Genomic DNA, 27,618 nt, shown 5'->3' with positions numbered 1-27,618 from the left:
GAGTTGGATAGAGTGATAGAAAATAATCCTTACCGAACAGGCTACACGGATGTAGGCATTATGGTTATCCTTATTCACATAGTCATTTATATACAGGGAGCAAACAGTCATTTATATACAGGGAGCCTTCGCACTGTGGCGTTGATTAGCAGTGGCACGGCGCCCAGAACATCTACATACAGCCAACATGCAAGACAGGAAGAGTAGAGGGTAAGGGAGACCCACGCCAATGATGCCAGGTCTAACACGCGTCCCCTCCACCTGAAATGTGGGGAGAACTAACCATCACCTTGGGATTTCTCGTCACTAAGGCGAAAAAATCTGGACAGACCATCAGCATTGGCGTGTTCGGTACCAGGGCGGTGCTCCACCGTGAAATCCATAAAAACATTACTGCTATTGGGGAAAAAAATTAAACATGTAAATTAATACATTATATAGGAGTGCTTTTGTCTAAAATATTAAGTCGCACTTTTGTATGAAGTCAGCTACAACCCTTTGACTCCTTCTGATGCGTACTGAAGTCTCACTGCTCGCCTTTTGTGGAAACGGCACTTTGTTCATGATGTATTCACGATCTCCAACAAAGAAGTCTCATATAGGGTGCCGAGTCTTGATATCTCTATGGCTAACGACATACTCATGCTCCCATCATCATCATCGCAGGTTCTTCACCCGCTCAGTGTTTCGGGCACCACTAACTCAGTGACCAAAGAGGCCACGCATGTAGTAGTGGGCCCCTTGTTCGGTGCTTTGGGAACAACTCTAAAATGGCGTACAACACGTGCGCTCCATCTTTTTTATAGGGAGGGTCACGTGTGTAGTGAGGAATGTGCTGGATGGGTGTGGTGTGGGTGTATACCAGCCATGAGGGAGTGTGTGTGCCAATCTGACAACTAGAGCTGCAACTAAGAAATCACTACAACGGAAATGTGGGCCATATACTGTTGTTGTGTTTTCCTGGTAGCGTAAGAGTGGCTTTCTTTTTTCTATGTGACGTTACGACAGCCACGGCCCGTGGAGGGAGATGCGTTGGGGCAGGCAGGCGGGCGGGGGAGGGGCAGGGTAGGGGGTGATAAACAACAGAATCTGGATGATTGCAGGTAAGTAAACAATTAAATTAATAAAACGAATTTCGTAGCGCGCCCAGCATCGCAAAATGCTGGGCCCGCTGCCCCTCCCCTGCCCCGTCTGCCTGTCCCACCGCAAATCCCTCCACAGGCCGCGGCTACGTTACGATAGAGTCACCATGTATGTAGCCTATTTTGTGACGCATTTTATTGTACCATGTGTTTGAAAAACTAGTTGTGGTAAGGTGCTTTTAAATTAAACTGTTTACTCTGCTTACGAGTTTGTTGAGTGTAGAAGTATATATTTTTTTTCTTCGAATTTCTATTCTATCATAATTGTGCTGACTTTTCTGCTTTAGCGTGCAGTACTATATTATTTTATAAAATATATAACTGTTGAAATCATGTTTGAAAGCTGCTCTCTGTGACGAATAGCAATGCCGGCTCCCGCAGGAAGTGGGGAGCCGGCTGGAACCGTGGAGGCCTTGGGGCTGTTCCCACGGTCCGCAATGTTAGATGTGAGCCCTGGGGGATGGGGTCCTCGAGGATTATAGAAAATTAGTGATAAAGGCTATTTTTTTCATGGTAGATTTATCGTACGCGTACCAAGCACGTATGGACGACATACCGCTGGAAGATTGGAAGTCGTCCCATAAGCGTACCTAAGCAAGAAAAATAAAAATAATTTTAGATATTTATGAAGTGTATTTGTTTATGTGTTGTGTGGCTCTAAAAAGAGCCCTTGTGTTTATTGGGAGATTTTAGTACCTACAAGTAAGTACCGATGCAGAGTCTTAAGTTTATGAGGAAAACTCTGTTCCCGTCATCTGTAAAATGTGCACCATCTCTCCTATAGATGCCATGGATATTGAAACGCAGATTGTTGTTGTAAATGGACCCCATTCTATAGTCTCGGAGAAAAGCAGAAACAGATTTATTTACGTTTCCTAGCTTTTTCAATCTGTTGACAAATAGTGGTTGGACCAGTTCCATTTATGCCTTTGGCATATATTAGAATAGGCAAAGGCAGTTTGGGGGAAAAGTACCATTAATTCTCTAAAGGTGTCCATCATAAGCATTTCCAGACCTACCCCAGTCAAAGTGCCTAGGTCATGGCCACCACAGTGCACAATTATGAGGTATGGGTGTTGGAGATGTAAAAAGGATTTCACCAATGGCATCAATTGGTGCCACTTTAATCCTCTCTGTCCAATCCATATAATGTCTACATTTGGTAAACCTAGGTCTTTGTGAATTCTTTTTTGTTGTGCGTACCTTTGGCTCCAGAAAATGTAGCTGTGTCCCACAATCCACACTGTAAGCATTTTGAAGAGAGGTCTGGATGCACTCTGATGGTCTCTGTAAATGAAATGGCAGTTTGAAAAGTAAGATTTTTCTAAAATGGTGGACAACATGCAGTTTTGATAAAAGAAAAGAAATGATTCGTTGTTTGACAACATTCTACAGAAAACTAGGATGCATGTTTCTGTTTTTAAAAGCCTTATTTTTATTGGTTAAGAAAAACTGACAGAAAAGAACGTTACATAAGATAAGCTGGTATATTGTCAAGTCAAGCATACTTACTGTTTTAAATTGCAACAATGGATGATGAAGTTTTCACCTGTGTGCTCAGTTAGGCGTTCCCTGAAGGGTTTTTATGGTAACTGGAAGATTGTGGAATGGGGGATGGGTTGAAAGTTTTGTCAGTTGGAAAGGGTGCAAAAGTTCAAGCAATATAAAAGTGTGTTTCCTTTTAATTTAATGTGGGAATAAATGTGATTTTTTATTTATTTGTATATGTGTGTAGATTGAGTGTGGAGATTGATTGGAAAAGTTTGCTATTTGCTATAGGACTTCCTGATCCCGTAGGACTGCTGAGGTGGATTTACAATGATCCCCAAGGTCAAAATCTTGCATGGCCTTTTCTGAGCCTTTGATGACCGTTGGGAGCACCATCTCCGAAGGCCAGCTCCTGTAGTGTTACAGGGTGCCTATCCCTGGGACACTGCTGTTTGCTATGGTTGGGCGAGAGTCTGAGAGAGCAGTATGAAAGCTGGTTTCTCTGACAAAAAGCAATGCTGACTCCCGAAGAACGCAGGGAGCCGGCTGGGACCGTGGGTGTTTTGGGGCTCCCCCCATGGTCTTGAATGTTATATTTGAGCCCCAGTGGATGGGGTCCCCGGAGATTGTAAACATTTTTTTTTTATGGTATATTTAGTGTGCGCGTACAGTGCGAATTCTGAAAGTTGTTCCATAAGCATACGTAAGCAAGAAAAATCAATTAAAAATAATATTTTACAGATATCTATCAAGTTTATGTGTTTATATCTTGGTTGCTTGCAATGAGACCGTTTCGCTTTATTGGTACTTATAAGTAAGTGCTTATGCATAGTCTAAATTTGTTGAGGAGCAGTGTTTTATGCAGTGCTGACCTTTTGACCTCTGTTGACAGTTGACTTTTGCATGATTTGTTGGGGGTAGGGTGGAAAGTTATGTCAGTTGGAAAGGTTTGGAATGTTAAACCAATAGAAATGTGTGTTTCGTTTTAAATTAATGTGTAAATGATTTTAATTGGTTATTTATATGTATGTATGTGTAAAATGAGAGGGAAAATGTTCCATTTCATGGTTCTGCTGGAAACACTGAACTAGAGAGATTCTGTTTAAGAATATCCACTGTGTGAGTGGTATTCTTCTTAACCCCTTCGGCACTCATGACGAGCTCAGCTCGTCATGAGCGTAACCTGCCCTACGCTGATGACGAGCAACACGGGTTTTTGAGAATCGCAGCGCACAGCGGGAAAACCGCTAGCGCGCATGCGGTTAATCTACAAATCAATTTGAAAGGTGAGTTGTTAAGGTGTATGGGAATGTATGCGGTGCATCTTTGTACATTAAGGAATTATGGGGTATATTATCAAGACAGGCGATAAAATTATCGCCGCTTTATCGGCAGAAAACTGCTGATAAAGCGGCGATAATGTTATCGCCTGTCTTGATAATATGCCCCTATATTCGTCCGTTGTTAAACGTTTTATAGTAGTAAATGTGTTTTGCTATAATGCATGCTGTTATGTTTTTTTGTTTAATATCACTTTGTGCGTCTGTGTACATTAAGGGATTATGGGCCATATTATCAATAAAGGGCGATACATTATCGCCGCTTTTATCGGCAGGAAACTGCCGGTAAAGCGGTGATAATGGGCTTGATAATATGCCCTTTTGAATTCCCATAGAAGCCCAGGTTATGGTGTTATGATAGCGTATGGCATTTCTTGATAATATGGCACTGGCGGGCATATTATCAAGGACCGGTGTTAAAATTATCGCCGTTTTATCGGCATGAAACTGACGATAAAACAGCGACAATGGGCTTGATAATACGCCCTTGTTAATTCTCATAGAAGCCCATGTTAAAACCAGAACATGGGCTTCTATGGGAATTAACAGGGTGTATTATTAAGCCCATTATCGCCGTTTTATCGGCAGTTTCCTGCCGATAAAACGGCGATAATTTTAACACCGGTCCTTGATAATATGCCCCTATGGGGCATATCATCAAGCCTGGGCGTTAAAATTATTGGCAGGAAACTGCCGATAAAGTTGCGATAATGGGCTTTATAATATGCTCTATGGAATTCCAATCGAAGCTCATGTTAGATGTCTTTCACATCTAACATGAGCTTCGATTGGAATTCCATAGAGCATATTATCAAGCCCATTATCGCCACTTTAGCGGCAGTTTCCTGCCGATAAAGTGGCGATAATTGTATCGCCCAGGCTTGATAATATGCCCCCATATTTGCCCCTTTTTGCATATTTTCTACACTCTCTTGTCATACTCCCTCCTCTTTTGTCTTACTCCTTCCTCTCTCATTATACTATCTTCTTTTTCTTATATTCTGCTCTCTTTTTATACTTTTTTTTCATACTTGCTCCTCTTTTTGCATATTTGTGCTACTGTTTATATTGTCTCTTGTCTTTATATTCACCACTGTCGTCATAGTTGTTACTGTCTTCTCGTAGTACTCCCTCTCTGCTTATACGGTCAGTCTTCCTTTATATTTGTCTTTTCTCCACATTTTTGTCTGTGTGTCTTTTACATCCCTTCGTCTTTCTTCATATATACTCTTCTGTTGTTATATTCTATGTTTCTCCTTATTCTTGCTGTTCTTTGCAGGTACTCCCTATTGTTTTCTCATACTTTTCTTTTTCTTCTAATGCTCTTGTGTCTGTTCTCACATTTCTTCTCTCTTTTCTTATACTTTGCACTCTCTACTAATATTCTCGTATTTTCTTATTGTCACATTCCTCTCCTCATTTTACCCCCTGTTGTTATACTCCCCCCTGTTTTCATATTCTCCTCTCTCTTCTCTTACTTCTCCATGAGTCCTCTTACTACTAAGTTTTTCTTATATTCCCTTTTGTAGTATATTCCTTCGCTCTGTGTTCATATTTTCTTCATATTTCTTTTCTATTTTCATTTTCTGTCCTCTCTGTTTATACTTTCTAAATCTGTTCATATTGTTTGCTCACATCTCTTACTCCTCACTGTATACACTCTGCAGCACTTTCCTCATATTCTCCGTCTTTTCATACTGACCTCTCTCTTTATATTTGTTTGTCTTGTCATACTTCTGCCTCTTTCGTCATACACTTTTCACTCTTTATAATCCTCCATCTGTTTATACTCCTTCTTTTCACCTCAGACTGTATCCTCTATTCTTGTTTACCCCTTTTTTCCTTTTGCTCCACTTTTCGTCACATTCTTCGTGCTTTCTTCTGGTACTCTTCTCTCTGTCCTTATACAAACTGTCCTTTGCTAGTATTCCTTTTTTGTTCTTATAGTTGCGCATCTTTTCACATATTCTTTCTATTTTTCTTTGCAGTCTCTCTCTTCTTATAGTGCCCCCTCTGTCCCCTTACTCTCTTTTTTTCTTCTTATACTCTTTCTTCTCCTCATATTTCCATCTTTCTCTTCATACTCTCCCTTACCTTTTCATACTTTCCAGTTTATTCATACTTCCTTTATTCCGTTATATTGCAGTGTCTGTTTATACTCCCCTTTTTCGTTATATTTTCCCTTGTTTCATACTCCTTCCTCTCTTGTTGTAAGTCCTTTTATTTTTATAGTCCCACGTTTGTCCTCATAATCCTCCCTCTGTTTTTGTGAGTGATATAATAGAATATTTGATATATTTATTTTTGTGATGTTATATATATGTTTTTATCGATACTGAAAAAACTGTATGATGCCTACTAAATTTCAAAGGCGGAAACAACGAAAGAAAGGTGTTTATTTGAAGAGAAGTCATCAACAAGATTTACATGAAGAACAATGTGTTAATCAAAAAGAAAAAAAGTCCTGGTAAGACAAGGAACACTTTTCTTGAGGAAAATATTAAAGACTTGGGGGCCCAATATGATGTCGGGCGGATTGCCCCCGCCAGGCTGGCGGTAGCCACCGCCAGCCTGGCGGGGGCAATCCGCCCGACATCCACACTTGTTCCCCCCCTGCCATATTAGCATGGCGGGGGGACCTCGGCGGACGGAAAGACCGTCTGCCGCTTTTCCGCCCCAGTCGCCTTGTGGCCGGGGCGGAAAAGGAATAATATGGTGGCAGTGTCTATCAGACACCGCCAGCCATATTATGATGGGTGTTCTTAGGTGCCTCTCCGCGGCGGCGATGCTGCCATGGAAAGGCATGCGGTCTTCACTCTGAGAGTGAAGTATAGGTGGGGGGTGCACACGGGGGTACCTGTGGTACCCCCCTTCATTTGCATTAACAAAGCGGCAGGCACCGCAAATGCTGATATGCATTTTTAGCATTGTGGAGGGCGGAGCAGAGAGCACCGCCCGCCACAATGCTAAAAATGCAGGATGTGCCTGCCACTGTGGTGGGCACATCCTAATACCCCCCACGGGACCCCCGCCCTTATGGCGGGTGGTCCCGAATTCCGATAGGATGGCGGGCGGACAAGGTCCGCCCGTCATCCTAATGACCCCCTAAGAGTTGTGTGCACAAACAGAAAAATGGTATTAGTGTATCTGCAACGAAAAAGAAAAAGAAGAATAAAGAGAACAATCATGGAAAATCGAGTGCAGAGAAAACTGTGTATAGTAAAAGGAGGAAAAACCAATTAATGGAAATTAGGAAAAAAATCTTATATAATAGAGTTGTGTCAAATTTAATTAAAGAAATTAACGGATGTAAGAAAAAAACTGTATTTTATAAGAAGAAGAAAGGTATAGAAAATGTAGTTGAGAAAGCTTTGGAATTGAAAAGAAAATTGTTCATTTTAGTAATCAATAGAATTAGATCACTAGATAAGCCAATCCATTTAATGAAGGCCAAAAGTAAGTTTGAGAAGAGTAATTAACAGAAGTAATTTTTGTGAGTTTTTTTGGGTGAATGGAAACATAGTTCAAGTTCTGAGCCTTTTTTTAATGAAGAAAGTTATCTTCAGAGTAATGATTTGTTGCATGCAGTTGACACTAGTGTTCGTGCTTATGAGGTTAGAAATGGTTGTCCTATTGAGAAAGAGAAAATTGTTCCTAGAAATGCAGAAGAGGTGTCAGCTGATGAAGTTTTAGGGAGACATCCTACAGCTCCAGTGTACACTTGGAATTGTAGTAGTATTTGCAGTGTGCGGCAAGAATCTATTGATTTTTTACGCAATTTCTTACATAACTATACTAAGAAAAGTGTTAAACAAAAGATTAAGATGTTGCAAGGACTAGACCCTTGCAGAGTGAGAGAAAATACTGGTTTGCAAGGTCATTCTCTAGCTTGTCTTTCTAAAAAAGTATGTTGAAGTGTTATTCACCATTTCAGGATGTTAGCAGTACATCATTCTGAAATGAGAAAATTAGTGAGAACATTGAATTATGCAAAAAGTCCAGCACTAATGTTAAATAAGTTGAACAGTGCTCTTTTGCTTGGATCTGTATCAGATGTAACAAATGTTTGTGATGAAATTCAGGTCAGTTACTTTGGTCCTCAGGAAGACAGTGCAGAAACTGAGACATTAATAGAAGAAAATGTGGAAGAAAATGTAGAACGTTGCAGTGTAGAAAATTTTGAGCAAGAAATTACAAAGTTTAAGGTGATTTCAGGTGAAAGGCCAAATTATTCTTGTATCTGTGGTCGACAAACTCATTATAAAAATCAGACCAGGACTGTTGATTTGTATTTAAAAAGTGAAAAGGAAAATGATAATGAGTGGAAGGATTTTGCAACTTATTTGTTGGTTGAGAATTGTTTTGATTTGGGTTCTAATCAGCGTAATTGTAAATATTGTTATACCAAATTAGATGAGAACAAAATGCCTGCTAGAGCTGTGCATAATAATCTTGAGTTGGTAAATATTCCTTCTGAACTGATGGATTTAAATACCTATGAGTGTATTCTTATTCAATGTGCCCATCCATTTCAGGCTATTGTTCGTATGGAGCCTAAGACAGGAAAATTGCCTCCTTCAGATTTATAGAGAGGATTAAATGGAAGAGTTGTATATTTGCCTCTACATTTAAAGAAAAATATTGAAACTATTGGTGTAGAAAATGTAGAGGATGAACCTTTAGTTATTCTTGTTAATGGTGTTCCTACTAAGAGTAAGAACATCTGGCAAGAATTAGTGGATGTTAGGAAAGTGAAAAAGGCAACGTTGTATCTGGTAAAAAATAATCAATATTACAAAAATGTGTATGTGGGAGAAGAAGAAATAACTGTACAAGAAGATAGTGACTTGCCATCTGGACAAATTGAAAAAGTGGATGTGTCCAGAACTGAAATAATCTACGAACATTACAGTTCATATGCAGTGTTCATACACTGCATTCCAAAGAAATGATGGGGAATGCTATAGAGTTATTCCAAATGAAAGAAGCAAAAGGAAGTCCCATTAGTTTATGGGAAAAAAGCTTGGAAGCTCGTTGTTTCCCTCAGTTGTTTCCCACAGGAAAAGGAGGACGATATGATGAACGACCTGTGCAGATTCCTGCATCTGAATACCGGACATCAAGATTATATGCAGAAGATCCAAGATTTCGACAATGTATTCCGTATTTGTTTCATCTTTTTTTATAGTGATTTGTCTGGACTTTCTTATGCAGTAAACTATATATTGAAAACAGGTGTACATCTGCAAAATGTTTCGGCAAAGGAATTTATGGATAAAGTATAGCAGAAAGATAATGTTTTGGAATCTCAGCCGATTAATCTGATGGCATGTCAGCGTGGTACTAATGAGTACTGGTACCGTCGTCATGGAGAACTCAAATGTATGCTAAGGAACTTAGGAACTCCTATATGGTTCCTTACTCTAAGCTGTGCTGAATATGCTTGGGATGATTTACTTCATTCTCCAGTATTGAATCTTTCATAGATTCGCATGCTTGTATCTTCCCCGTCGTCATTTTGGGAGTCTCACGGTAACAGAATGACCAAAGCAGTATCATAGAGATGAAAGAACTGCATAGAAAACCCCAATAGAGACTGAAATATTTGGTAACCAGACCTCCTTATTGTTTGGTCCGAAACTCAGCCAATCAGTAGCAAGCCCTGATATCACACTCTCCAGCAGAACTCTCCTACCTCAGATTTCCAACCGCCTTCATGTGAGAAAGGAGTCTCCCTGAGCTTTGCTCAGTTTGTTCCTGTGTGAACTTTTGACCTTTTTCAACTGCTGAATTTCTTCTGGTATTGTGATCTATATTATACCTTATAATGGCTGAAATCGCTAAGAAGAGGCTTTTCAGGCCTTGCAGATGCTGTGGGAAAGCCAGGCTCTTTTCAGAAGATCCTCACAAGGACTGCTTATACTGCCTTCACCCCAAGCATATAGCAAAAGACTGCAAGCACTGCAGAACCTTTTCTGCTAAGACTTTAATTGATCGTGAGGCACGTCTTCTGTTGTGGCTTCAGAAGAAGAAGGCCACCTCAGATTCTGATTCAGAGGAGGAATCCACTAGCCAAGCTTCCAAGAAGAGGAAATCTTCCACTTCAGAAGATTCTGTGTATCCTAAAAAGCCGAAAACCAAGGGAAAAGAGGCTTCTTCTCTCCCTCAAACTCCTCTGAAAAAGTCCTCTGGTCATAGGGCGGTGTCTTCTGCCCCCTCATCCAGTGCTGTGGTGTCCCAGTCTGTTGTTCCTGTCAAAACGTCGACGACAACATCGTCGATGACGGCCATCTCGACCAGGACGGCAGCATCGACAGGTACCAAGTCTGTTGCGTCGATGACGACGACTCCGTCGACAGGAAAAGCTTCATCTCCGACGACGAGACGAACAACGACGTCAACGACGACAACGACACCGTCGACGGTAGCGTCGTCAGCCATCCCGTCGACGACATTGTCGACGATTATTCAAATTCCGACGACAAGCTCGTCGACGAGAGCCTGACCAAGGCTTTTAAATCGCCGAAGTCAAGGACCATGATCTCTATCAGATCTTTTCACTCGTCGACAGGCCCGTCGACGATAAGGAAATCTCCCGAGTTTACATCATGGACGAAGATATCTCCACTTCCTCCATAAAACTTACTGGAAATGCAGGAATCGGACAATGAGGAATCTTCGGGAGTGGCATATAGTCCCTCCCAACTACAAATCAAGAGTCAGGACACGGATGAGGAGGAAGTTTACTCCTTTAAAGATGCTACTCAGACTAAGTCCACAAGATACAAATCTTTTCAGGAACCTTGTGACTACGAGGAGGAAGAGGAAGAACAGCAACCTGAAAGAAGGGAAGAATCTATATCAATGCCTGCATCGCTGGTAACGGACTTACGACTTATGATTAATGATTACTACCGTCGCTTCCCTAAGGCTCATACCCCTAATCCGCCGGCTCCAGTAGTTCAGCCTCCAGCACCAGTAAAACAGTCTTTAGCTGCAGTGCAAAGAGTGCGTTCTCCACCGATAGTCACAATAAGAGATGACTTGGCCGACAATGATGGAGATGATCAACCAGAAGAGGGTGAGCTTATTCAGGACGCTCCGGCTGGAGTAGAATGGGATGAGTACATTTTACCAACAACCCCTTCTCCATCTCCTTCACCAGCGAACTCGCCTCCTCAAGACATTGGAGGGTTTCATGATATAATTGAAAAGGCTGCTAAGATTTGAACTTCAAAAGATTTGCAGTAATGGCAGCTTCTACCATCAAGGCGGCAAATGCTTTGGCTCTCCTTAGCCGTTACAACAGGCAGATGTGGTCCGATATAGCGTCACTATTGGCTCATCTACCAGATGATAAAAAAAGAAGAAGCAGTGGCTATTCTACAGGATGGATTAAGAGCGGCCTCGGAATCCATTGATACCACCATGGCTATATCTTCGATGGCTTTTCGCCAGATGGCGGGAGCAGTGTCGCGTAGACGGCAAGGTTGGCTGAAAGCTACCTCTTTTCGGCCTGAGGTTCAGGCCAAAATAGTCGACATGCCCTTTGATGGGGAAAATCTTTTCGGGAAACACATAGACGATGCACTCCAGGGCATTAAGGCAGGCACGGTGCGGGCGCTGGGGTCCCTTCAGCAGGGAAGGTTTCAATCCTTTTGGAGAAGAGGAGCTAGAGGTCAATTTGGTCAAAGGTCATCATATCAGTCGAACAGATACCAGCCTTACAACCAGCAAAATTACCAACAATATCAGTCTAACCAGCAATATCGCTCCTCAAATTCCTCTTTTCAACAATAGTCTAGAGGAAAAACCTTTGCTCGAGGCAGGGGACAGCAATCTAATAGACGCAATGACTTTCCCATGGCGCCCTCCAACTGGTGTATACCCGACAACGACCATTATCTGTCTCTCTTCTCGAAGCATTGGATGTCAATAACATCAGACAAATGGGTATTGGGTGTAATACACAAGGGACATACCCTAGAGTTTGTTCAAATTCCACCTCATCACCTCCCAGTGTTCAGACAGCAACAACACCTTTCAGCCCTAAGAGCGGAAGTTCTATCGCTTATTCAGAAGGGAGCTATAGAGGAAGTCCCTTTTCAACAGAGAGGAAAAGGATTTTATTCGTACTTTTTTCTGATAAAGAAAAAACAGACTTCAAAATGGACAGGTATTGGACCTAAGGGATTTGAATCAGTACATCAAGAACATCCCCTTCCGTATGCTTTCACTGCAGGAGATCCTCTGCTCATACGACAGAAAGATTACATGGCATCTCTGGATCTTATGGATGCATATTTCCATGTTCCAATTCATCGGAAACACAGAACGTATCTGCGTTTTGTAGTGGAGGGGCGCCACTTTCAGTTCAAGGTGTTACCCTTCGGCCTAAAATCGGCACCACGGGTCTTTACAAAATGCATGGCCCCAGTCGCAGCTCATCTACAATTGCAGGGGCATCAAATGTTCCCCTACCTGAACGACTGGCTTGTAAAGGGTCCATCTTACATGAAAACTCAGATCTCATTAAACAACTGCATGGATCTCTTTAAACGTCTGGGTCTGCGTATCAACCTGGAAAAATCTTCAATAGTGCCCTCTCAATCGCTCCAATTTCTAGGGGCTTTCATTTGCACAAAGGAAGCAAAATCATAACCGTCGGAGGAGCGGATTCGGAAAATAATAAATCTGGCCTCAACCCTGCAGTCAAAAAAGTACACTTCAGTAAGAATATGCAAATCCTTGTTGGGAATTATGTCTTCCGGTATCCCACTGGTTCCAAACTGCCGTCTACAGATGAGGCCTTTACAGGAACTACTAGACGATCAGTGGATTCAGTCTCAAAGGTCATTCGAGGATTGGATCATCATTTCTCCTCCAATGAAGAAAGCTCTGTCATGGTGGAAGCTACGAGAGAACCTGGTACAAGGCTTAACTTTCGAACCCCGATGTCATCGTTATGGAATGACGTCAGATGCTTCACTACAAGGTTGGGGGGTGCATCTTCAAGAGCTAGAAATCCAAGGTCACTGGTCCGAGCAGGAGGCATGTTTGCACATCAACATGCTGGAACTGAAAGCGGTGTTCCTGGGCCTAAAAGATTTCCTTCCCAGAATATGCGGTTCTACAGTACTGATAAAAACCAACAGTACAACGACGATGTTCTACCTTCTAAAACAGGGAGGGACAAGATCAAAACCACTCTCGTCCCAAGCTCAAAAGACCTGGAGATGGCTCATACGTAACAATATATCTATTCAGGTTCAACACATCCAGGGAATACACAACACAAAAGCAGATGTTCTGAGCTGTGGTACTGAAATTATGGAGCCGTGTCATAAACATCGTCGTATCATGACGATTTTGGTATCAGCAGACCGAGAATGATGAGTATACTATATACAAGTATTTTCGTCATGTTCGAGTGACGAGATCACCTTTAAATCAGAGATTCCGTCCTGAACCCTCGGGTTCCATTTTATGTACGGCAGCCATTTTGTGATTGCCCTCACATAGGCCGATGACTAAGGCCAAAACGAGTCTTAGGTACACATACACCGTTGCTGACTTCTGTGTGACCTGGGCAAGCTGACTCCACTGCCCGAAGCCAAACCTGTTCGGCCAGCTTCTTTCCCAGTGGCCGCTCGAGATTAGAATCAAGGCACAGCATACCATAAACCGTTCATTGCACACAACTATGTCTAATCTTATGCACACCTGTCTCTGTTCTTTACTTTATGGCTTGCTTTACGAGGAGGAGGTGCCCGTTTTTATTAGGGGTCCGTCGATATCTGATGAAAAATGTTGGGCCTTGCCGGGTAATTGATTGTGGGCTGGAAAAACTGAAAATGGGCTTGTCATCATGAATCTGCTTTTTCTTTGTCGTGAAAATATGTGAATGGTCAACTGTAAATAAGGAACGTTTGCCTGAAGCGTAATATTTTGTATAAAAAGGGTTGACTGGCTTTGTAAGATTGAGCAGTCTCCTGAGAATATACACTGTGTTGTACTTCTAGGATACCTGTTACTGGCTGCAGCCAATAAATTTGATCTTTGAAGTCACCAAGAAGACTCTGCGTTTCTGTAGTCTGAGACAGGAGAACTCGAAGTCTTTGGGTGTGTCCCCTGGCACCGCTGGGTTCTAAAAACCCAGTACTTCACTTGGCGCCCAACGTGGGGCGATTTCAGCTGTACCGGTCCAAGTCAGAGGTTCATGAGGAGCTTCGTGTGAAATTCTGGAGGAAGGCCAACCACTTCATCGACCCCTGTATGTCGTCGTGGTCCGAAAGTCTTTGCTGCGAGGTTCCCTGCTTTCCGACGGCTACGAAGGACTGCTGCCCTGACTATCGCCCTGTCTTGGACCCTTTGATGATTTGTAGAGCAAGACGATAGACGAGACTTCTGGTGACGTCATCGATACCTCAGTTAAGTATGAGTGGAGCGTCTCCCAGTCCTTAGTTTGGTTCTTAGTTTTGGATATCCCATGGGATCTTTGATTTGTTAGGATCTTTGATTTGGAACTTGCAAGTACCAAAGCCGAGGGACTCGTGTATTCACGAGACTATCGTATTCGATAATCCTCTGAAGTTTGAAGCTAGACTAGTGAGCGACGATGCCTGGTCTTAGCAGACTTGGAAATTTGTTTTGTCTTGGTTGTAATAGGGATTCCCGATTGGAGGACTCGTGTCCGGTTCCTCCGATTGGAACTCCAACCTATGAGCCCTACGTGAAGCATGGAGTGGGCCCTATCACGTATAATGAAATATGGGTTAGGTACACAAGGAAAGACGGTGTCCTAAAGTGGCCCCAATATGGTAGTTTTGACACCGAAGTTCTGGACAATCTAGAGGTTAAGCTCTTTAAGAAGAAAGCCCGGCCGGCGATGTTTGACCCTTTCCGCCTATGGCCAAAGGAAGCCAAACAGAAGGAAATTAAATTAGCAAAGAGAAATAAGAGAGAAAAGGGTATCTCGATAATGCAAGCTGCTATGCAGTATAAAGATAATGAAGAAGAACAGACGAGTGAGCAGTTGCACAGGCAACGTAAAATGGTAATTGATAATTGTTATCCAGTTTTGCCACCTCTCCAGCAAGACGCAGCAAAAGAACTTGAGAAAGACCCTTTAATGTCACATTTGTTGAGTTCGCCACCCCCATATGCGCAGAGTGCTACAGCACCTCCGCAAACTTTAGTTGTGCAACCCCCGGTTGTTTTGCCTCAGGTTCTTCCACAGCCGCCAGCTCCTCTTCAGTTGGCTCCTTCTCTTCTGGTGCAGACTCCTCAAGGGCCGCCAACCATACCTGCTCCACCTGTGCCTCTTACGACTTTGCCTACTGTATTGACTATTCCTCCCAATATTCCCTCTGATACTGCCTCTGCGTCTGCCTCACCTCATTCTGATTTTCCTCCTGTTCTTTTGTCGACTTCTCCTTCTGTTCGACAGAGAATGACTGACACTGTTACTAATCTTTTTTCTCCTTTCTTTGGGTCATTAACTGCGACCCCCGTTTCAGAGCGTAAACAGTTACGTAGCCAACTGCCTGATTCTAGAGAGAAGGAAACATTGGAATATTTAGCACATAAATGGATTACCGACCCCACAAGATATGAGTTGGAGTCTGTTATGGATGTCTTCCGTCAATGGGAAGCACCAAAGCAGAGATATGTCTTTGATCAAATGTGTGTTTTCCTTTGTGAAGAATTGGAGGATAATGATCTGGAATCCAATCCGCCTGAGTTGTGCCGTGTACGGTTCGAGTTTGCAAAAGGCACGGTTGTGGGTTCCGATGTTGAGAAAGCAGTTGCGACGTTGTTGTCGTTTAGGAATGAGGATCCTTCTCAGTCACTATTTGAACCTGACTCCTCTGTTAGGAAAAAAGTGGGACAGTACCCAATGAGAGAAGTACCTCCGGTATGGAAAGATGCCGTTCCGGCTGATGTCGTTAATCAAGTTGATGCTGTACCAGCACATTTTCAACGTGTTTGGGTACATGTTCCAGGGAAGAGATCTGAAGTCTTGGTTCTTAAGCAGACTTTACCTGACCCCCGTAAAAATCCTGCAGGGTATTACAAGGAGGTATCACAGACTGCAGATTCATGCATCATGAATCTAGCCGATATAGACATGTTATTTGGGAATGTTGTTCCGCAGCCTTTGTGGGGTTTGATCCGCCATACAGATCATGGGCAAGAGTTAGGTGACTCATGGGCAAATATTAGTGCTGTAAATGATAGACAAGTTGGTGGTGCTAAACCCGAGCCTTTAGTAGCAGACCTGCCTGGTAGGATCATTACTTACATGAAGACTTTAATGCCTGCGATGCGTGTGAATTGGGATAAATTGTCTGCGTGTAAGCAGAAGAAAGATGAAACTGTGTCTGATTTCTTCACTAGCTTTGAAGAGACGTTTATCGACCACAGTGGTCAAGATATGAGTACAGAAGGTGGTCAACGGTTGTTTGTTGACAAGTTTGTGCACAATTTGCTTCACGAGCTGTGTAAGAAATTGAAAGATTCAGAGAGTTCTTGGGCCGTTTCTTCTTCAGCACAGATATTGGCTACTGCACAGTACTACGAAAATAGGGATAAAGATGAGAAGGATAGAGCAGACAAGACGACTAAAGAGTTGAAGACGAAAGTGCTTTTACAGCAAGCGTATCCGCCCCGTAATAATCAGCGTGATTATCAGCAACCTCAGCAGTTTCAGAGAAACTCGCAAAGGTTCGAGCCTTCTCAACCACGTTTTCCTGTAGGGCCTAATCAGTGTGCATATTGCAAAGACGAGGGTCATTTTAAAGGTAGCTGCCCTGCTTTGTTGCAACGTATGAATGGTGTTTCTAGCGCAAGAGGTCGAGGCATTTCACAAGCACCTAGAGGTAGAGGACGTGAAAATTTCCCCCAGAACGCGCGTCCCTTTCCTCCTCAAAATTCAATGAATAGTTTTGATCAGCAGAATAACGCGTCTTTTAGGATGACTCAGTACTATGCTGATGACTACTATGCAGAAGATGAGGATATGGAAGGTAATGATTGCTAGGACAGCCATAGACAAAGAGAGGGAGTTGTTTCAGTTCCAGTAGATCAGAGTGGACCTTATGTTGAGGTGATTACATCAGGTGTGTCAGAGGCTTTTCTGTTGGAAACTGGTGCTACAAAGAGTTCTATTATGCACTCTAAACTCCCTGGCTCACCTTTGTCTGGCGAAACGAATGTTTCAGTAGGTTTTTCTGGCGCCCTGGTTAGGAACCCGATTTCCAGTCCTATGTCCCTTTCTGTTGGACCTTGTGAATTCGAAGCACCCCTTATTCTGACGACAGGTTGTGGTGAGAACTTGTTGGGATTGGATCTGTTGAAAAGATTGTATGCGACGTTGTATTGCTCTCCTTCGGGAGTACAACTTACACTGGGTAGGAAAGTAGTCTCCCCGATGTATTTGTCGAAGGATAAACTTCCGACAGAATTGTCGTGTCTTCCTGACATTCTTTGGGCTACTGGTCCCAACGATGTGGTGTCTTGGAAATACCGCCATATGTTGTGACATTGAAAGCCAATGTTAAAATGCCACGCATTCCCCAGTACAAGATCTCTAGTGAAGGTGAAAAGGCGTTGCTACCGATCATTTATGATCTGATTGAAAAAGATGTAATTGAAGAAACTAGAGGTAACGTTTGCAATAGTCCTGTTCTGCCTGTTTTGAAACGTACTGACCCTTCTCAGCTACGTTTACAGGTTTGTGATTGATCTTAGAGAGGTGAATAAAATCGTTGTGCCACAATTTCCAGTTGTTCCTGATATCACTGCTTTATTGACTATGATTCCAGCTTCCGCGACTTGGTTCTCAGTGATTGACTTAAAGAATGCTTTCTTCAGCATCTCGATTGCCGAGGAGAGCAGGGATATTTTTGGCTTCTGCTAAGGAGGCCGAAGCTTACGGTTCAAACGCGCTCCCCAAGGCTACTGTGAAAGTCGATCGATATATAGTCAGGCTTTAAAAACACAGCTTGATACGATTGTTTTACCTGATGGCGCTACCCTTATTCAGTACGTCGACGATTTGCTAGTTGCTGCAGATACTGAGGAGATTTGTAAAGAAGCCACCTTGTCGTTGTTGCGTCATTTGTCTGATTTACATCACAAAGTGTCTCTTTCAAAATTGCAATATTGTCGACAAGAAGTGACCTACTTAGGTCATCTCTTATCGAAGGAGGGAAGGAAACTGACCCCAGAAAGAATTCAGACAATTGCAAAATTGATTGTGCCAATGACACAGAGAGAAGTGCGTGGTTTCTTGGGAATTACATCCTATTGCAGACAATGGATACCGAATTTTTCTTTGCTGGCCAAACCTTTGGTAGCATTGACCTGTAAAGATACCCTGAATCCCCTTCCGTGGTCTGAAGATTGTCAGAAAAGTTTTTCAGAATTGCGTGATGCATTATGTTCGGCTCCTGTGTTGGGTACCCCCGACTACTGTAAGCCCTTTACACTGTATGTCCACGAGAAAGAAGGATGTGCATTGTCAGTGCTGACACAGTCTTTTTGGGGACAAGCAGCGTCCATGCGCGTATTTTTTGTCGACTTTGGATCCGGTAGCTAGAGCGTTGCTGAGTTGCTTGAGAGCCACAGCGGCAGCAGCTGTTTCTATTCGACAGTCTGCTGGTTCGGTGATGAATAATACGCTAGTGGTAATGGTTCCACATGCAGTGGATACCTTGTTAAACAGAACCAAGACACAGCACTTAACTAGTGCTTGATTGTCAGGTTACGAGTTGACACTGTTAGCAAGTCATGTGCATATAAAGAGATGCAACACGTTGGATCCAGCTACTTTGTTGCCGGTTGTAGCAGAGACAGATGTTTCTAAACAGCATGATTGCCTTTTTAGGACAGAAGAAGAAACAAAAGGGAGAATAGATCTTAAGGACACTCCTCTTGTGAAGTGCGATGGTACCTTATGGGTGGATGGTTCTTGCTTCAAGCTTCCGAATGGTGATACGACTGCGGCATATGCTGTTACGACTCTGCACACGATTGTTGAAGCTGCGCGTATCCCACATAATTCAGCTCAAGCAGCAGAGTTGATTGCACTTACAAGAGCGTGTGTGTTATCGAAAGGAATGAAAGTGGCCATATATACCGACAGCCAGTATGCGTTTGGTGTGGCCCATAGTTTTGGACGATTGTGGAAAGAACGTGGGTTTCTGACTTCGCATGGAGCCAAGATTCAGCATGGTCAGTTGGTGAATGAGCTTCTTGAGTCACTTACTTTGCCGTTGCAAGTTGCGAATGTGAAATGTAGTGCACACAAGAAGGTTACTGATGATGTTGGTTGTGGCAATGCATTTGCTGACGAAGTCGCAAAAGAACCAGCCGAGTCGAATGTATGTTGCGGGCCCTGCAAGATGGGTTGGTGACTTTGGAATGTGTGAAGATACGATAGAGAGTGTGAAGTCTATTCAAGCTGAAGCTACAGAGAGAGAGTTGAGTGTGTGGAGAGAGAGTACGGGTAAATTGGATGCAAATGGTTGTTGGGTTGAATTGTCAGAGCATCAGCGATGGTTGTTACCCGATGCGTACGTGCTTGCAGTGGTTACGATGGCACATGGAATGGCTCATATCAGTGTGAAAGGGATTTGTAAGTTGTCGGCTCCAGTATGGCAAAATGCTGGAATTCCTAAGTGTGCAGGGAATATGGTCAAGAATTGCATGGTGTGTCTGAAATACAATCCTGGTAGGGGAACCCCAACTCCAGCTGGTCATTTTGCTCCTCCAACGTACCCGTTCGAGGTTTTGCAGCTAGATTTCATCCACATGGAGAGGTGCAACAACTTGAAATACGTACTCGTTGTTGTTTGTGCCTTCTCACGAGGGGTAGAAGCATATCCCCTGAAAGATAACACTGCCTTATCCACAGCTAAAGCCCTTGTCAAAGAGTTTTTCCCTAGGTTCTGTTTGCCGAGAATGGTCTGGAGTGATAATGGGAGTGAATTTGTGGGTCAAGTGATGAAGAAAGTATGTGAAGGGCTAGGAATCCGCCAAAAATTTCACGCTGCAAATCACCCCCAATCAGCTGGATTAGTAGAGTGCTATAATGTCACATTAAAACTGAAACTGGCCAAGATACAAGCGAGCTCTGGTCTTAAATGGCCCGATGCTTTACCATTAGCACTTCTATCGACAAGAATGACTGTGCATTCGCGAGTGGGACTTAGTCCATACGAGATTGTGTTCGGCCGCCCGGCCAACATATGGGGAGTGCCAAGGCCGACAAAATTCAGTGAAATTGAACACCCTGTACTGCTTGATTACTTGTATGATTTGACGGCTAAATTGCGTGTTTTACACCAACAGGTTCACGATACTTTGCCTCAGGTGTCTGAAGATCCAGGACACACTATCAATCCTGGCTCGTGGGTCCTAGTTAAAAATTTCAAGCGGACGAAGAATGATCAGCCCCGTTGGAGCGGCCCCTACCTAGTCCTTTTATCAACGAGATCAGCAGTGCAAGTGGAAGGAAAAAAGAACTGGATCCACGGCGTACATTGTAAGAGGGTCCCTTTGCCTCTGCCGTACGACCGGTTGGTCCAGGAGGGTATTGCTGACTCTGAGACTGAGACTGTGCCTCGTTTTCTGCCTTTCAGCGATGCACGTGTAAAAGGAACAAATTCTGAACGTGAAAGTGACAATCTTTTGCAAGAAGCTGTGCCACCGTCTATTCGAATGGACACTACAGAGCCTGAACTTTTGTTGCAAGACCAGACATTACCTGGAAAAAGCTGTTATAATCTGAGGCCTAGAACTATGGACAAATAAAATTCTTTTCTTTGCTATTTTTGAAAGTGCAGCTCTCTCATCTGAGAAACTTTTTGATTTTTTGTTTTTCGAACCGCCATCCAGGTTCAGCTGTAGGGTCTCGGTTGCCGAAGTCTTTGGAGTGCAGCCGAAGACGTTAGGTCGACGGTTCTGGTTGGTCTAAGGGAGTTGCCCTGGACTGACAGAAGCATTCCTTAGCATAGAACACCCTACCACCGCGAGCAGCAATTAGAGAGGATGGAGTTTTTCGAGATGGAGAGACCTGCCAAAGAGATGAACTTTAAAGCCAAAATAGTGTATAATGATGACCAAGAAACGTTTTTTGATGTTATGCATTTTCATGTTGCTTAGTGTAATGGCGTTTTTAATAGGATATGTTTTATTCTCTTTTCGAGTAACATTTGCACCCACTGTACAGCCCATGCCTTCTTCTACTATCTCCTCACATTCTTTTCACCCTCTGCCTGAACACGAGTCTGTTAGAAGATTAGAATTTGCCAATAACGCCTTCGTTCAACTTTTACACCAACACCAATTAGTAGTGAACACGACTAACTGCTGGGTGTGTGGTCTTATGCCGCATACAACAGATAAAGGTATTCCTTATCTAGTCCTACCATTCAGTCATAATGGTTCTGTGTGGGCATACAGAACAATGTTCATTTATGCCCGTGAAGTCCACCCCTTACGTTCTGTGAAAGATAATCCGAAGAATAGTGCTCTGGTTAAGGGTATATGATTAGAGGAGCTATCTCTTATGAGACTATCCCGAGAGATGAGACACTAGCATATATTGGATGGAACGTAACCGGATATGGAGTTACTCTGGGTGAGAGCCAGCAAAAAGATCCTCCCCGATTTGGGTCGTACCCCATCAGGGTCGTCTATGTCTGCAAGGTAATGGCAAGAATCCCAGAGCTCAGCTAGGGAAGAGTATTTGCAATGAAACATATGTCTTTGCGTCCCAGACTTCCCCTTCGTTCCTGGCAGCTAAGGGTACCTATTTCATCTGTCATGATAGAGCATACACATGGTTGCCCCCTGACTTCTCGGGCACATGTTTCGTTCCTGCTGCCATCCACCTACACAGCTGCGGCAGATTACCACAAGACAAGGGTAGTTAGAGGTGTCTTCAGCAAGGAAGACACTGCCGGACAAGAATTGGGAGATTTCTTGAAGGGTTTTCTGCCGTTTTGGGGACCTATGGTTAACAGCAGGAACATAAGGCAATTGACACGAGTGGTTGAGTCCACCGTAGTTGAAACTGCCGGTGCCCTTAGTAACTTGACTGCTGAGCTCCAGTCGGATCGTCTTATGACTCTTCAGAACAGAGTTGCGTTAGATGTCATACTTGCAGACCGAGGTGGGGTATGTAAAGTGATCCAATCAAGTTGCTGTGTTTTCATTCCAGATAACGCTCCGACAGTGTACCAGGCCATTTCCAAACTGCATAAGATCTCTGAATCTATTCATGTGGATAAAGGAGATTGGTCGCTGATGGGATGGTTCTGGGAACTGTTATCCGCCTGGGGATGGAAGATTCTAATGGTCATTGGGATGATCTTAGCCATCCTTTTCCTGTTCTGTCTCTGCGTACAATGTGCTCCTACTATATGTGGCCTCTGTGCTACATCGTGTGTAAAGAAACCTGTATCAAGGGACGAGCTAAGTAATAGGATGATGCTACAGCAACATCTCAATGAATTCATGAATATAGACCTGGACTCAGATTAGCGTGAGTGTAGGTTAATTGCCTATGTAAGGGCAAAAGGAGGGTTTGTGGTACTGAAATTCTGGAGCCGTGTCATAAACATCGTCGTATCATGACGATTTAGGTATCAGCAGACCGAGAATGATGAGTATACTATATACAAGTATTTTCGTCATGTTCGAGTGACGAGATCACCTTTAAATCAGAGATTCCGTCCTGAACCCTCGGGTTCCATTTTATGTACGGCAGCCATTTTGTGATTGCCCTCACATAGGCCGATGACTAAGGCCAAAACGAGTCTTAGGTACACGTACACCGTTGCTGACTTCTGTGTGACCTGGGCAAGCTGACTCCACTGCCCGAAGCCAAACCTGTTCGGCCAGCTTCTTTCCCAGTGGCCGCTCGAGATTAGAATCAAGGCACAGCATACCATAAACCCTTCATTGCACACAAATATGTCTAATCTTATGCACACCTGTCTCTGTTCTTTACTTTATGGCTTGCTTTATGAGGAGGAGGTGCCCGTTTTTATTAGGGGTCCGTCGATATCTGATGAAAAATGTTGGGCCTTGCCGCGTAATTGATTGTGGGCTGGACAAACTGAAAATGGGCTTGTCATCATGAATCTGCTTTTTCTTTGTCGTGAAAATATGTGAATGGTCAACTGTACTGTGACCAGTTCGCCAGCAGATATCCACAGATGGGATCCTTAGGAAATGCGCTGCATTTGAAATGGACGGGAATGTTCGCCTACGCGTTTCCTCCATTTCCCCTGATTGCAAGAGTGCTTCGCAAAATGAGGTCGGAGCCATGCCATGTGATTGTAATAGCTCCTGCTTGGCCGAGGCAAGCATGGTTTTCAGAGCTTCTCCAACTTTCTGTGTGCAACAGAATACAGTTTCCGATAACTCAGGACCTGATCTCCATGAACAAAGGACAAATTTTCCACCCAAATTTGATGTCGCTGCACTTATCAGCATGGAACCTCACGAGTATGAGTTCAAATCTCTAAACATTCCTCATGATTGTAGGAACATTTTGTCTCAATCTCGAGCAGTCTCCACAAATAAAACATATGTGGCAAAATGGAAAAGGTTCTGTCAATGGTGCGCATCTCAGGAGCTTCATACGTTAACAGTTTCTCCAGTGCAAATCTAGCCATATCTTCTTTACTTATCAAAAGCCGGTCTTTCACATGCGTCATTGAAGGTGCACTTAGCGGCAATTTCAAGATATAGAAGAGTTCCAAATCAACCTTCTCTCTGGTCGCATAGAGTGATCAAGGAATTCATCAAAGGTCTCTTCAGGGCGTTCCCTCCGATTCAACGCCCTCCGATCCCCTGGCACCTTAATACAGTACTATCTCAACTTATGAAGCCTCCTTTTGAGCCAATACATAAGAGCAGACCTGCAATTCATTTCTTGGAAGACAGCATTGCTCTTGGCCCTCACATCTGCAAGAAGGGTAAGCAAAATACAGGCCTTCTCAATAACAGAACCCTTTCTTCAGTTTCGTCAAGACTACGTGATTTTAAGGACAAACCCTAAATTCATTCCTAAAGGCCCCACAATATTTCATCTCAATGAACCGGTAATATTACCTACTTTCTTTGGAAATCCTTCAACAGATGCAGAGAGGGCTCTACACTCACTAGACATAAAGAGATGTTGAAAATTCTATATCAACAGGACAAAACCTTTCAGAAAGTATAACCAACTGTTTATACATTTTGAGGGACAGAGAAAAGGACTGCCTTTATCAAGATCACGTATTTCAAGATGGATTACATCGGCTATTGTCAAATGTCATGAAAAAGCCGGGAATTCACTGCGCTTCAAGGTATAAGCGCATTCCACTAGAAAAATGGCAACTTCAATGGCATTATTTGCAGGAGTGTCGCTGCCAGACATTTGCAGAGCAGCAACCTGGAAGAGCGTCCACTCTGTCTGGATACTGCGTGGAAGGAGGATACGGCAGTGGGACAAGCCGTTCTACGGCGTCTATTCCAATAAGGTACCCCTTTTTTTCTATTCAACTATTTTCTAGGTATGCAAATGTGTATATATTCATATGTCTACAAGGGACTAATTTCAAGAATAAACAGACTGATGACAATGTTTATTTTATGCTCTAACTTTAAATGCTGTTATATGTGATTATCCAGTGATGGTGAATGGTGTCAAATGGTTATGACATCACGAAATTTAGGTGCAGATCCAGAATACAAAGGTTCCATCTTGGAAACGCTTTGATTTTTGGGTACTACTTGCTACTCTGATATAAGCATGTGAATCTATGAAAGATTCAATACTGGAAAAGAAACTAGTTACTTACCTGTACACTATAGTTCTCCAGTATTATCTTTCATAGATTCACATGCGCCCGCCCACCTCCCCGTTTCTCAGGTAGAACCTTTTACCTCTGAGTATATCCATATCTCTCACTTGGGGTCGGAAATCTGAGGTAGGAGAGTTATGCTGGGAAGTGTGATGTCAGGGCTTGCTACTGATTGGCTGAGTTTTGGACCAAACAATAAGGAGGTCTGGTTGCCAAATATTTCAGTCTCTATGGGGTTTTCTGTGCAGTTCTTTCATCTCTATGATACTGTTTTGGTCATTCTGTTACCGTGAGACTCCCACCATGACGACGGGGAAGATACAAGCATGTGAATCTATGAAAGATAATACTGGAGAACTATAGTGTACAGGTAAGTAACTAGTTTCATTTCTTTGAGAGGCAAATCCAAATATACTAAATATTGAATACAAGACACCCGGAGAATTGTGCTCTTTGGATCCACTTAATATATGCAGGTATTTCAATCATAGATTCGAAGCTATGATGTCTTTTATCACCAATAAAAAAAATCCTCCTCTTGGAGAGGTTCTGGATTTCTTTTGGAGAAAGGAGTATCAAGCGAGAGGTGCTCCTCACATACATATGCTATTATGGATCAAAGATGTTCCCAAATTTGGAACAGACTCAGATGATACTGTGTTGTCTTTTATTGAAGAATATGCTACATGTGATGTACCCAAAAGTACACAAGATAAGGACTTAAGACAACAAGTCTTACGATTGCAAAGCCATCGTTGTGGGAAATACTGTTGTCGAAAGTACAAATCTAAGGACAAATTCTACAGCAAATGCCGCTTTGGATTTCCACGTCCAGTAATATTGAAAGGAAGAGTGAACAGTTTTATGTCATCTTTGCGACTTACTATCACAAGAAAGTCTCCAAAAAATACCTACAACTTAAGAAGAAATGAAGAGTCAAAATACATAAATGACTATAACCTAGTCATTTTGTCCATGTGGAATGCTAATATGGATATTCAATATGTTGCAGACAATTCCATTGCTGTTGCTCGATATGTAACATCGTACATAACAAAGTCAGAAAAGACGGAATTGAAGGAAATGTGGGAAGAGAGTTCCCAATAGAAGAGTCTAAGTAAGAAATTTTACAGTTACAGTTTGAAGATGTTATCTCATCGAGAAATTGGAGCGTATGAATGCTCCGATCGCTTATCATCTGCAAGTCTATACTCCAAATCTAGAAGAATCATTTGGGTGAGTCTAGGTCTTGCTGCAACACGAAACCGAGTACTTAAATCTGTACAAGAAATTGAATATTTAGCTGAAAGAGCCAGAAAGTACAGATATTGTGAAAACAAATATGTTGGATACATATTATCCAAATAGAAGTCATCATCTTGAGAACATTTGTCTCTATGAAGTGCTGCAAAACTATATTTTTAAACAGAATATTACAGAAAACATCAATAATGGTATATATGCTGTGATTGGTTCTGAAGGATGTCTGGTGAAAGAAAGAAAAGGACATTTGATTAATCACTGTAAACTGAGTTGCGAAACACCTGACGAAAAGGAATTTGACTATTTAGCTCTTTTGCAACTTTTCATGCCATGGCGTTCAGAATTGGAATTACTTGGAGATTTTGAGAGCTATGAAGATTCCTTCAATGCAACTAAAGATACTATAGAATGTCCTGTTTTTGCTAATTATGTGAAAATGTTGAACGATGAAATTGAGCAAGAAGCTACAATTGCAGCTGAGATTGCTAGAGAATGTTCTCAAGACAGTCAAACTTCTGCTCCGTTGAGTCAGGACCCACTAGGAGAACCAATTGCTCCAAATGAAGCAGCAACTGCTATGGAAGAAGTGGAAACAGCAATGTATCAAGCTCAAGAAGATGTAACAAACTTAGGAAACTTGGAAGAACAACTAAATCTTGAGCAGAAAGAAATATATGAGCAAGTGAGAGAACAGATTCAGCATGAATTACTTCATGAGAAGAAAGAGTGCTCTTGCTCATCATTTGAACCTAACCGTATGTATGTGAGTGGACAAGCTGGAACCGGGAAAAAGTTTTTTAATTAAAGTAATCACAAGTTTTCTACAGAAAACAACTGAGTCACATTTGTCTTGTGTTGTCACTGCTCCAACTGGATTAGCAGCCCACAATATTAAAGGAATTACTTTACATGGTTTATTAATGCTACCAATAGAGCATGGAAACAAATTAGAATGCCACAAGCTATCTGGAGAAGCTTCTTGCGAAGTTTCAAGAGTGTTGAGGAAAATGAAACTTCTCATTATTGATGAGGTAAGCATGGTATCAAACTTAATGCTTACCTTTATGCATTTAAGAATGCAGCAAATTCTTAAAACAGAGTATGACGTATTATTCGGAGGAAAACACGTCATAGTTTTTGGAGATCTTCTACAACTTACTCCTGTAAAAGGACAACCAGTGTTTAAAACACTGGTGCATGAAGATACTAGAAAGTCTTTGGGGAGCATTGGAAATGTAAACATTTGGTCATATTTTCAGTATAAGGAACTTATTACAAATATGCGACAGGCAAATGATGCTGATTATGGAACTATTCTTCAAGATATAAGAATTGGAAAAATGACCGAACATGGCAGACAAGCTTTACAGAGACGATTACTTTCCAATTTGTTTCCAAATGAAAATATTGTCCCAGAGAAATATATAGATGAGAATTGCAGAAAACAATCTGTAATCTGCTTAATACCAACACTGCGTGAATGTTCTATATTCAATGAAGAAATGTTAAATTTGGAAA

General features: G+C 42.5%; 2 protein-coding genes across 8 annotated transcripts in view; both read left to right on the top strand.

The window, feature by feature from the left end:
- Positions 1-27,618, top strand: part of ZCWPW2 (zinc finger CW-type and PWWP domain containing 2) — a 918,117-nt gene that overhangs the window by 638,840 nt on the left and 251,659 nt on the right. The gene's annotated exons all lie outside the window — the stretch shown is intronic.
- Positions 12,731-20,788, top strand: LOC144785295 (uncharacterized). Its single transcript, XM_078664270.1, has 2 exons — positions 12,731-13,105; positions 20,327-20,788. The coding sequence occupies exons 1-2, from the start codon at positions 12,731-12,733 to the stop codon at positions 20,786-20,788; spliced, it is 837 nt and encodes a 278-aa protein (XP_078520396.1).

The sequence above is a fragment of the Lissotriton helveticus genome, chromosome 10, assembly GCF_964261635.1.
Source record: "Lissotriton helveticus chromosome 10, aLisHel1.1, whole genome shotgun sequence".
Taxonomy (NCBI): domain Eukaryota; kingdom Metazoa; phylum Chordata; class Amphibia; order Caudata; family Salamandridae; genus Lissotriton; species Lissotriton helveticus.
Note: the sequence above shows the minus strand (reverse complement) of the source record. Positions and strands in the feature narration are given on the sequence as shown.

Excerpts from the sequence above, each read along its gene's own strand:
- LOC144785295 (XM_078664270.1), top strand. The coding sequence starts at position 12,731 with ATGTCTTCCGGTATCCCACTGGTTCCAAACTGCCGTCTACAGATGAGG. Across the intron at positions 13,106-20,326 it reads CCAGAATATGCGGTTCTACA|GTTCACGATACTTTGCCTCA; the intron begins GTACTGATAAAA and ends TTACACCAACAG.